Below are 12729 nucleotides of genomic sequence, written 5' to 3'. Positions count from 1 at the left end.
CAAAATGCCATCAATAAAATGCACCTGTGTTCGTTGTCCATAACATACGCCTACCCATACCATAACCCCAGCGCCACCATGGTCCACTCGATCCACAATGTTGACATCAGCAAACCGCTCACCCACACGACGCCATACACGCTGCCATCTGCCCTGTACAGTGAAAACCGGGATTCATCCGTGAAGAGAACACCTCTCCAAAGTGCCAGACGCCATCGAATGTGAGCATTTGCCCACTCAAGTCGGTTACGACGACAAACTGCAGTCATGTCGAGACCCTGATGAGGACGACGAGCATGCAGATGAACTTCCCTGAGACGCTTTCTGACAGTTTGTGCAGAAATTCTTTGGTTATGCAAACCGATTGTTGCAGCAGCTGTCCGGGTGGCTGGTCTCAGACGATCTTGGAGGTGAAGATGCTGGATGTGGAGGTCCTGGGCTGGTGTGGTTACACGTGGTCTGCGGTTGTGAGGCCGGTTGGATGTACTGCCAAATTCTCTGAAACGCCTTTGGAGACGGCTTATGGTAGAGAAATGAACATTCGATTCACGGGCAACAGCTCTGGTGGACATTCCTGCAGTCAGCATGTCAATTGCACACTCCTCAAAACTTGCAACATCTGTGGCATTGTGCTGTGTGATAAAACTGCACATTTTAGAATGGCCTTTTATTGTGGCCAGCCTAAGGCACACATGCTCAATAATCATTCTGTCTAATCAGCATCTTGATATGCCACACCTGTGAGGTGGATGGAGTATCTCGGCAAAGAAGAAGTGCTCACTAACACAGATTTAGACAGATTTGTGAACAATATTTGAGAGAAATAGGCCTTTTGTGTACATAGAAAAAGTCTTAGATCTTTGAGTTCAGCTCATGAAAAATGGGGGCAAAAACAAAAGTGTTGCGTTTATAATTTTGTTCAGTGTATTTATGATAACATTTTAATGATGGATGGATGGATTGATGGATGATAGATAGATAGATAGATGATTAGTAGATAGATAGGAAATATCTACAAAAAATATTTGTCTGTCTATGTTTATAATGATAGTATTATGATAATAATAATAATAATAGTTAGAATGGCATGTACTCGAAAAGAGCTGCATGAATTAATAGTTTGAAAAAGCTTCATTCCGATTAGACTGGTTCTCATACTGTTCCTCAAATGTGGGGCCTTTATGATCTAATTCAGCATAGTGAACTGAACATCTTGTTTTAATAATAAGTTTCATTAAGCGCTCTAATCTTCTGGAGTTTCATCCAGACTCAGTTCTGATGGGAACGTGGATGGTGAGCGATGTGTGGGATTGGAGCGGAGATCTCTCTGAGATACTCTGAGGGCAGTGCTGGATCAGGCCAGATACGTTGGGTGTGAGATCATACGGGAGGCAGCGCGTACGCACTTTATCAAAAATCCTGATGTCATCGTTGAGCTCAGCGCTCATTACATCCCTCTCTCTCTCTCTCTCTCTCTCTCTCTCTCTCTCTCTCAGGGAAATCCCCCTCTTAAATCTGCACATGGGAACATGAGAAATGAAGCTGTTGCAGATTAGCTACAAGGGCAAACTACATATTAAAATATCAAGAGTTGGCTCAGAGCTTAAGACTGCAGACATTTGATATAGTCTTGTGAAAAGGGTCTGCTAGTGGTTGCTTTTTACTTCACTTGAAACATACAGTGTAAAAAAAGGTGTTAAATGACATTTAACATTATATCATTGCAAGTACCTTGACCATGTAAATCCATATTGTACAGTTGCAAATAACTGAAGCATCAGATGCACTGGAAAAAAAATATATATATACATTGGTTCTCAGCAGTTTTAATTTTTTCCACTACAAATATCTATACATTTTTAAATCAAGATACACTGTGATGCAAAATGAGTTCACTAGTTCACCCCAAAATAAAAATTTGCTGAACCTTTACTTATCCTCAGTCCATTCAAGATGTAGATGAGTTTGTTTCTTCATCAGAACAGATTTGGAGAAATGTAGCATTGCATCACTTGCTCACCAAAGGATGCTCTGCAGTGAATGGGTGCCGTCAGAATGAGAGTCCAAACAGCTGATGAAAACATCACAATAATCCACAAGATGACAAAAGCTGTGTGTTTGAAAAGAAGAAACAAATCCATCATTTTCAAACCATATTCAAACCACTGATTCCAACTAAAATATATAGTCCATAATCCATAATAACATTTCCTCCAGTGAAAAAGTTGTCTCGTCTGAATCAATAGGGAAAAAAACAAAACAGATCAAGCACCGTTTAAATGCGAAAACAATTCTAAACAAATTTGTGAGTGGATTTTGATCTAAGAGACAACAGGAGAAGGACTTTTTCACTGGATGTTTGGATTATGGACTCGTATTTTGTCCAGAAGCAATGGTTTAAAGTTTAAATGTCTTAATGATGTCTTTTTTTTTTTTACAAATACACAGCTTTTGGCTTCACAAGATGTTAATTACTGGACTGGAGTGGTGTGGAATGGATTATTGTGATGTTTTTATCAGCTGTTTGGACTCTCATTCTGACGGCACCCATTCACTGCAGAGGATCCATTTCTCCAACTATGTTCTGATGAAGAAACAAACACATCTGTATCTTAGATGTGCCAATGGGGTCCTAAAAATCTTTTTAAAAAGTTATTTTACTTCTCAAATAAATGGATCTTGTTTTAGGAAAGCTGTTAGATGTTTTATTGTTCTAACTGTGTGATATTTTCTCTGGTGTATCTGTGGATGATGTTCATCTTTGTTTGGACCTGCAGGTGAAGATGAGGTCCAGGAGCAGCGATATGGAGGGGCCAGAAAACAGACCACTGAAGCCACTCGCTAAAATCCACAGCACTGAGAAAGAGAGAAGCAAACAAGAGCTGATGAAGAAGAAAAGCAAAGCTCGGGAGGAAAAAGAGAGCAGTGAGGAGAAGGCTGTTTCTGGGACTTTGCAAAAGCCTCAGAAGCCTTGTGAGATGCAGCAGAGGAGAGCCCAACTGATGGACCTCTCCAAAGAAGATCTCATCCGTCTGCTGGGAGTCATGGAGGGAGAAGTTCAGGTGAGGTTTGACTGCATGATGACAAGAAAAATTTGATGTAGGACTTTCTTTAAAACAATTTTCTCTCTGAAATTGCTAGTAAATTTCACAAATAATTACAAAGAAATGGCAAGTAACACATTGAATTAAACATGAAATTTTCAAGTAGATAGACTGAAATAGTATTTTCTTGTAAAACATACTCCAATAATCTTTGAAAAGCATCACTGTCATTCAAAAAGGAATTAAATAAGATGACAGAAGTATTATGACTCTTTATGCACTGATTCCATAATAATATATTATGATTTTACAAAACAAACAGTGAGTAAATTGTAATGTTTTGAGTTGTATACTGTATTGTATTGAGTGTCATGGTTTTGTTAGGGCACTAGCTAAGTACATTATGATCTGATTAGGCTGTTACAGCATAATGTCACAAAAAAAAAGTTTGTTCATAAAAATCAACTGTTCAACTGTTTTCAACATTGATGATAATAATAAATGTTTCTTGAGCAGCAAATCAGCATATTAGAAGGATCATGTGACACTGAAGACTGGAGTAATGAGGCTGAAAATTCAGCTTTGATCTTTTACTGTAAAAAAAAATGCAGCCTTGGTGAGCAGAAGATACTTTTTTCTTTCTTTTTTTTATGAAATCATTTTACCAACCCTGAACTTTTGAACCGTAGTGTAGGTAATTTGAATATTCTGTGCATATATAAATTTGCATACTGCACACAGTATGATAGTGTGATGGTCTTTACACAGCTAATGTCATACAGTCGTTAGTGTCCAGGTTTAAAGGAAGCATACAGCTCCCCCTGCTGGTGCTCAGTGAGAATGTAACAGTTTGCGCCTCTTCATTTTTATTAAAACTATTTTTTAAAGATGACAGTAAAACATTATTACTGATTGACAATTATTGATTAATAAGATTATTGGAGAATGTTTTACAACAAAATATTTATAATTTAGTTTAATTAAAAAAAAAAAAAATCGCAATTCTTTGTGAAATTTAGTAATTTCTAAATGAAAGCTGGTGTAGAAAATTGTTTCAACATCAAACAATTTTCATTGTAGTATGTATTCTTAAAACATAGGATACTGTGTCATGGAAATACCGTGGTATTTGAATATGATAAACATTCAGTAACATGGTATGCTGTATATCAAAGCACTATGGCACCACAGTAAAGCAGTGATCGTGTCCTTTAGGCCCGTGAAGACATTATCCACATGCTGAGGTCTGAGAAAACACGACCTGAAGTTCTGGAGGCTCATTACGGATCTGCGGTTCCTGTCAAACCTCTTCAAGCTCTGCAGAGAGACAGTCTGATGACCAGCGGAGACTTGATTAGAGACGACGTCTATGAGATCCCTATGATAGAGGTGAGGAACACTGCCTTATTCATCTCTAAACCTGAATTTACATACAAGCAGTTTATGATGGAGATAATCGTTCTGTCTCTAAAGCTGGACCGTTTGGAGGAGAAGCACCATGAGACGTACAGACGTATGTTAGAGCAGCTGCTCTTGGCTGAGAAATGCCACCGACGCACCGTCACCGAACTGGACAACGAAAAGCGCAAACACGTTGACTTCATGAACAAAAGCGATGATTTCACCAACCTGCTGGAGCAGGAGAGAGAGAGGTGAGGAGACCAGCTTTACACAACATCCCACATTTCATGATTTTCAGTAAAATGTGCTCGTGAAGTGGGAAAAAATGCATGGATAATTTTCTTACAGGAAATAAAAGTTTATTTTATTTTATCTGAAACTATGTTAATTTAGTATCATTGAGGTACTATTATTTTATTTGTATATTAGATACTAGTATTTTGAGTTTTTATATCTATTTGACATTTTTAGTAATTTTGTATAATTTTTGTTCGTTTTTTTTAAAGCTCGATACTGTTTTTATTTCTATTTTTTTTAATACATGAGAAATGTTATTCTGTATCAGTTCATGTTTATTTTATTTAAAGTTACAAGATCTATTTATATTTGTAATGGATTTAGTTTTAATGAAATATAATAATCCTTCCCTGAAATGATTAAATTACATAACAAGATTAAAAACTATAATTGAGATTTACATTTTTAATTGCATCATGTTATTTAAACAAATTGACAATTGATTCAACAAATGACTTAAGGTGATTTTCTACAATGTAAAAAATGATTTTTCAAAGGTTGTAAATAAAACAAAGTTTATTGCGGTGTGTTTTACAATAAAATACTATTTCATATTTTCTACTTCAAAATTTCATGTTTAATTTAGTGCTGCCAAACGATTAATCGCATTAAAAATAAAAGTTTTAGTTTACATAATATATTAATTATGTATATATAAATACAAACACATACATGGATGTATTTAAGAAATATTTATTATGTTTATATATTAAATATACTTATATATTATTGTATAATTGAATACATGTAAATATTTTCAAAATACATACATGCATGTGTTTGTATTTATATATACCTAATAAATATATTATGTAAACAAAAGCTTTTATTTTGGATGCGATTAATCGTTTGACAGCACTAGTTTAATTCTATGTGATACTTGCAGTTTCTTAGTAATTGTGAAATTTACAAGCAATTTCTAAGTGAAAATTGGTTAATTGGTAGAAAACTGTATGTATAGCAAACGCTTCTCACCGTTGCTTCATTTTAAAGTGACTTCACTCGTGTGGCGCAGTGAATTGCACATGATTGAATTGGTGAACACAGGCTGTCCTAAATCACACAAAGGGCCTTATAGCGGCGGATGATGGGGCGACAGCATCAGAGAGGCCTGTTGTTAGCGTGGGGTTCTTCTGAGAATGTGAAACAGGCAGATTGAGGCCCTGTAGAACTCCAGTCATTAGACCAGCATCATCCGAGCTATATATGGACATGAATAGACTCAAATGAACATAAATGACAACACGGAGAGCTCTGGGGATCATAGCTTTTCTGGAAGCTCAGCGTGTCGTCATATTGAAGGGATCAGAGCAGATAAATAAACGTGTATGAAAAAGTCTCTTATGCTCACGAAGGCAGCATTGTTTGATTAAAAAAAAACATAAAAGCTGAATTGTCAGCATCGTTACTCCAGTCTTCAGGGTCACATGATCCTTCAGAATAGAAATCTTTTGAAACATTATAATGTGATCAGTTTAGATCAGTGTATGCATCCTTACTGAATGAAAATCAAGCTTTTGAATGGTAGTATGTTTTTCCGATTTAATATTATGAAAAGCTCTCATATGCTACTTTCAAATTATTTATTAAACAATATATTTATCTTTGGAAAATCAGGTGACTCATAACTGCAAAATCCAAACAATTCCTGACAGAGACAAGGAGATCATTCATATTCTGATAAGACCCCTATAGTGGTCCTGCACAGTCACGGTCCCCTGACTTCCCGTTTACCACCCTCAACTTGACTTTTTAGCTCAAAGCTTCGTTTTGAATTGAATTAACCTGAAATATGATCAGTTGTCTCCAAATGAAAATTTGTGATGGACTCTAATTTGTGGTGCTCTACACATGCATTTTGAAAGACTGTAAATATAGTATAAATATAGGTTGAATCTTCTTTTCTTTTCTTTTTTTATTTTTTTCTTGTACTGCATTTTTAAAATGGAGCTCATTTGTGTGATGCACCATAAAAAAAAAAAAAAAAAGTCATGGCAAATCTATAAAAACACAATTTGTTGTTTGTTGCAGTGGCACCGTTCAGTCGCACTCCTTCCTTCCACTTATCACGCTCATCTCCAGCCTGTGTGTGTTTCACATTCCTCCATAATTCTCTCATTTCAGAGATTCATAGCAGGTGAGGTCACGCCAGCGCCGCGCCACCTGGGACCGAACGCGGGGCGATGGTGGGGAATCCCGCCAGGAATATAAAACTGCTGTGTGTTGAGCTTCTAGAAGCATCCGCAATGCCATTCCTCCTCAAATTACCCCTCTCTCTTTCAAATGACATTTATACTTGCTGTTTTTCCTCTTGAAGTCCCACATTCAAGAAAGACTGTAATCTGATGAGGACAACTAGTTTTGTTCTTTGATTGACATATAGGTCAGTGAAAGACAGATACTAATGATCTTACCATCAACAAGTGTGCTGTGTTTTGTGAAGTCAACGTGGAATCAAAAATACATATACATATTACTTTATTGTATATTGAATGAACCTTTTTGGAACCTGTGATATTTTATTCTTCGATTAATAAAAAGTTAGAAAGAACTGCATTTATTCAAAATATATATATTTTTTTCTCTCAATATAAGTCTTTATATTATCAGTTTAACACATCCCTGATGAATAAAAGTATTAGTTTCTTTAAAAAAAAGAAAGAAAGAAAAAACAATGCACTGAGCCCAAACCTTTGAACGGTAGTGTATATTGTTTAAAAAAAATGTCTATTTTGAATAAATGCTATTCTTTTGAACTTTTTACTCAAAGAATCCTTAAACAAAGTATCACAGGTTCCAAAAAAATATTAAGCATTTCTAACATTGATAATAAATCGGCATATTAGTATGATTTCTGATAGATCATGTGACACTGAAGACTGGAGTAATGATACTGAAAATTTAGCTTTGCATCGCAAAAATCTATTATATTTTAAAGTATATTAAAATAGAAAAATGTTATTTTAAATTGCAATAATATTTCACAATATTACTGTTTTTTCTGTGTTTTTGATCAAATAAATGCAGCCTTGATGAGCATAAGACACTTGTTTCAAAAACATTACAATATATATTTATTATTATTATTATTTTTTTTTTTCCCCTTTGTTAATATTTAGTTTAACTCGGAAATGTCACATTATAGAAGTAAAATACATTGCAAATGCCACTTCATGTTTACAGCAATATAAAATCCAGCATTTAAGTCTTACAAAAAAAAAAAAAAAAAAGGCAGAGAAATGGTGTGTTTAGTGTTTTCTAGATTGTTGCTAGGTGGTTGCTAAGGTGTTTTAAAAAGTTGGGATCCAATTTTCACATTTAGGGGATTTTTCTCACCCGTTTTATCATCCTCCAGGAAAATTTAATGTCTGATCGCTCGAAGCAATAACACATCATTTGTGTCTGGAGTTGCACATCAAAGTTTCGTTCTCACTGTAGGTATGTTAGCAACCATCACCAATTAAAACTACATCTGGAAGTTTCATGTGCTCTTGATATTCAGGCTGTAATTTAAATCGCAAGCACATTTATACTAGACACCAAAAGATGATGTCATTCTATCACCATTCGCATGATTTATGATTTATAAGTCTCTCACTGCACATGTTACAGTGGATCTGATGATTTCAGTAGATTTTCCCAGCTGTTGTCTTAAACCTTTGCCAGTATGAGAAAGTTATGGGCAACAATGAAATTATTATTATTTGCTGAGTAATAACCGTTTCATTTTTATTTACTTGCTGTCTCAGATTTGCATTCATGTGACAGGGCTTCATCTGACCCAAAAGTGTGACATTGTTCTCTTACAAAACAAAACTTTTCCTTTGCATTGTTGTCTGTTCCCATGGGAACTTGGTTGCATGTGAGAAAGGAAGTAATTGGGTCATTTTATAGTTAATACGAGATGGAAAGGGAATCCTTAAAATGATACAGAGGGTTTAGTGCATTGACCACGGCTCTAATTGACTGCTTCCTAAAACAATATCCTGACTTCAGTCTCGGGGAAGAGAATAAGAGAGGAAAGCTGAGAAGTGCATGAAAAGCTCTCCGATGGCTCCGCCTCCTTTGCCCAAACAAGGGCAGAACAGTTCTATGTTAGAGGGATGATATCACCAGCAAGTGGGGCAATGCCGTTTCACACAACATTCACCTTTCACTGCGCTCATGACATGGTTGGAATGTAATGGCTAATGCAGGGATCCGTTCAGTGATGCTTTGAGCAGAGTAACTTCAGAAACATGTTAGGCATGGATCTACCTGGACTCCTTCCTAGCTAGATGGTGAGTTTGAAAAGAGTTTGAAATGAATGCAAATAGGCTGACAGTATTCATTCATGGATCTGTTTGGATATGTATAGTGTCTAAGTGCTGTAAAAGCGCATAGTGAGGAAATTAGATCATGGAATAATGAAGGAAATATGCTGCAAACTCAGTGTCTGGCACTTATTTCGCAAAGGACATGGTCCTTTCGACAGAGAGACTCCCGCAGAGCTAGATCAGTGTAAACATTCACCAGCATCATAGACTTTTCTTCAAGTGCCCTTGTTGGCACAGATTCCTCTGTTGTGATGTGCTTGTAGACTTTTTGCCAGGTGGGAACTTATTCCTGTTGACGTGCCAAGCTGCCCATGAGCTGTTTTGATTCTGTGATCATGCAAGCATGAAATGTTCAGTAACAACTGTCAGAGAAAATCACTAAAGCATTCAGACACTGTTCCTTTTCTCATAACGGTCATGCTTGCTCCTGTTCTCTTACTTCACAATTGTACAGCTTTCTTTGTTGAGTTTTTCATTTACTTTCAAGAAGGCAATATGATGTGTGTGTGTGTATGTATGTATGTATGTATATATATATATAATTTTTATTTATTTATATTTATTGTAATATATAATAATATTAATTGTTATTAATTATTTTATCATTTATTTTATTTTATTTTTTAATCACACACACACACACACACACACACACACACACACACACACACACACACACACACACATATATATTATCTCTTTCTCTTTGATTTCACCAGACTCAAGAGACTGTTGGAGCAAGAGAAGGCATACCAGGCTCGCAAGGACAAGGATCACAGCAAACGTCTTGAGAAAGTTCGGGAGGAGCTGGTTAAGTTGAAATCATTTGCCCTGATGCTGGTGGATGAAAGGCAGCTTCACATTGAACAGATTGACCAGGAAAGACAGAAGGTCCAGGATCTTAGCAAGAAGCTACATGAAAGAGAGCAGCAGTTGGAGCTCATCAACAGCAAAGCTAAAGAAGACAGTCAGAGGATCCAAAGGCTGGAGCTTGACCTAGAACATAAGACCTCCAAAACTTCACAGGAACATGAGGAGATGACCGCCAAGCTGGCCAAGCAGGAGTCTGAAAGTCGACAGCTGCGTCTGAAGCTGGCCAGCATGTCACGCAGAATTGAGGAGCTGGAGGAGGCCAATCATACACTGCAGAAGTCCGAGGAGGACCTTCAGGACCTGCGGGACAAAATAAGTAGAGGGGAGTGCGGGAACTCGAGCCTCATGGCTGAGCTGGAGAACCTTCGGAAGAGAGTTCTGGAAATGGAGGGCAAGGATGAGGAGATCACGAAAACAGAAGCACAGTGCAAGGAGCTAAAGAGGAGGCTCCAAGATGAAGAGAATCACAGCCGTGAGCTGAAACTAGAGGTTGAAAAACTGCAAAAGAGGATGGTAGACCTGGAGAAACTGGAGGGAGCTTTCAATGTGAGCAAGTTTGAATGTGCCCAGCTTCACAACAACCTGGAGAAAGAAAGAATCTTGACAAAGAGCTTAGCGTGTGAGCTGGAAACAGTTAAAAACCATATCAAAGAACTTGAGTGCTCAGAATCGAGGCTGGAAAAGGCTGAGATTGGTTTAAAGGACGACTTGTCCAAGCTAAAATCATTCACAGTGATCCTAATGGACGAGAGAAAGAACATGGCAGAACGAATTAAACAGGAAGAGCAGAAAAGTGAGGAGATTAACAAACTGTTTAAAGCTGAGCAATGCAAAGTCATGGAGGTCACAGAAAAGCTGATTGAGGAAAGTAAGAAGCTTCTTAAACTGAAGTCCGAAATGGAGATGAAAATGTCCGCTCTTACCAAGGAGAAAGATGACCTGAAATCTAAACTTGCAAGTGAAGAAGAGAAACGAAAGGATCTCAGTGTAAAGTTATGTCAGATGCAAACTAAAATGGACAAGCAAGAGGAAGCTGAGTGGGAATCTTCAAGAAACAGAGCTAATGTAGACAAAGTTGGGTATCCTGATGAGGACAACAAGGTTAAGGAGCTCACAATGGAGATCGAGAGACTCAGGAACCGACTTAAACAGCTTGAGGTTGTGGAGGGCGATTTGTTGAAGACAGAGGATGAATACGACATGCTTGAGAAGAAGTTCAGAACCGAGCAAGACAAAGCCAATGCTCTTTCCCAGCTCCTGGAGGAAATGAAGACGCAGATCACCAAGAACAAGGCCATAGAAAAAGGAGAGTTGGTAAGCCAAGAAGCTGAACTGAGACTACGCTGCAAGATGGAGGAGGCAAAAACGAGAGATCTTCAGGCCGATGTCCAAGCTCTAAAGGAGAAGATTCATGAGCTCATGAACAAGGAGGATCAGCTATCTCAGCTTCAGGTGGACTACACAGTTCTCCAGCAGCGGTTCATCGAAGAGGAGGATAAAAAGAAAAACATGAGTCAAGAAGTTCTCAAACTAACCAAAGAGTTGGAAGCTACGAAGCGTTACAGCCGTGCCCTTAGACCCAGCATGAACGGAAGGAGGATTGTGGACGTTCCTCTCACTTCCACTGCAGTACAGACCGACGCAGACATGAACGAACACATCGAAGACGAGACTCCAGCTGTGTTCATCCAGAAGTCTGTTCTAGAGGAAAATCACATCATGAGTAATCTAAGGCAGAAAGGTCTCAAGAAACCGACTGTGTTGGACCGTTACCCACCTGCGGCAGCAGAGTTGGGGATGAGGAAGTCTTGGAACCCTTGGATGAAGAAGAAAGAAGCGGTTACTATCACTCAGGGATTTCCATCGACACAGGAGGTCAATGGAACAACATCTCGGACATCACCAGAACTAACCATGTCTCAGAAACCCGGTCAGCCCCTTCATATTAAGGTGACTCCAGACCATCAGAGCAGCACCGCCACGTTGGAGATCACCAGTCCACGTGCTGAGGACTTCTTCTCAAGTACCACCATCATCCCAACTCTTGGGCTCCAGAAACCACGCATAACAATCGTTCCTACTTCTATGCTGCCAAAGTCCAAAACCAACGAAGGGCCAGCTGAACGGACAAAGTCTCCAGTCACTATAATGGCCATCTCCAGAGCTAAATCTCCAGAGAAGGGTAAAGGCTCCTACTCGGAGCATCCTGCTTCTCCTCTGTCCATCATAACCGTTAGCGCAACTCCAGTCTCCCAGACATCCATCTCCCCAGAGCCCCATGACATGACCATGGGCAGGGCCGTGTTCAAGTTGACCCCTGAAAAGCAGACGGTTCCAACGCCCATCCGGAAATACAACTCCAATATTATAACCACAGAGGACAACAAGATCCACATCCACCTGGGGTCACCAGGGTTCAAGAAACCTCAGGATGACAGAAGTGGCTCAGTTACGGTTTGGCCTAATGGTATAAGTTCAGACAGCAGAGAGATGCCAACGGGGACAGTTCTCCGCTCTCCCAGACAGACGTCAGCTCATGTCGGGAACATGATCCAAGGCAAGATGACCAGCACCATCACAATAACCCCCATCACTTCGGCCCCATCCAGGTCTACTCAGTCTGTGGTGAGTACCAGATTCATTGCGTTGTCCCTCTGTTTGGATTTTAGAAGACGCGGAACGTTGTGATAGAAAAGTGAGTGTGCATATATGCCATCAAATGACAACAAGAACAGTCATTTAACAATTAATACTTTGTGATTTTGTCCCTAAAACAAAATGATCATATTCAATCTTTT

The 12729-nt window shown here is 38.5% G+C and overlaps 1 protein-coding gene across 7 annotated transcripts in view; it reads left to right on the top strand.

Moving 5' to 3' along the window:
* filip1b (filamin A interacting protein 1b) overlaps positions 1–12729 on the top strand; it is a 40930-nt gene that overhangs the window by 22729 nt on the left and 5472 nt on the right. For 5 of the 7 annotated variants that reach the window (XM_058755680.1, XM_058755681.1, XM_058755678.1 and 2 more), the window contains 4 exons: positions 2778–3062; positions 4260–4433; positions 4518–4696; positions 9778–12556. In XM_058755680.1, coding sequence (XP_058611663.1) covers positions 2784–3062; positions 4260–4433; positions 4518–4696; positions 9778–12556 — 3411 coding nt within the window. In that variant the 5' untranslated portion in view covers positions 2778–2783. Of the gene's footprint in view, positions 1–2777; positions 3063–4259; positions 4434–4517; positions 4697–6871; positions 9023–9777; positions 12557–12729 lie in introns of those variants that run through there. The other 2 variants (XM_058755683.1, XM_058755682.1) reach the window with 2 other exon arrangements.

Source organism: Onychostoma macrolepis, chromosome 20 (assembly GCF_012432095.1).
Source record: "Onychostoma macrolepis isolate SWU-2019 chromosome 20, ASM1243209v1, whole genome shotgun sequence".
Classification (NCBI taxonomy): domain Eukaryota; kingdom Metazoa; phylum Chordata; class Actinopteri; order Cypriniformes; family Cyprinidae; genus Onychostoma; species Onychostoma macrolepis.
The sequence above is the reverse complement of the archived record's forward strand: the minus strand, read 5'-3'. Positions and strand labels throughout refer to the sequence as shown.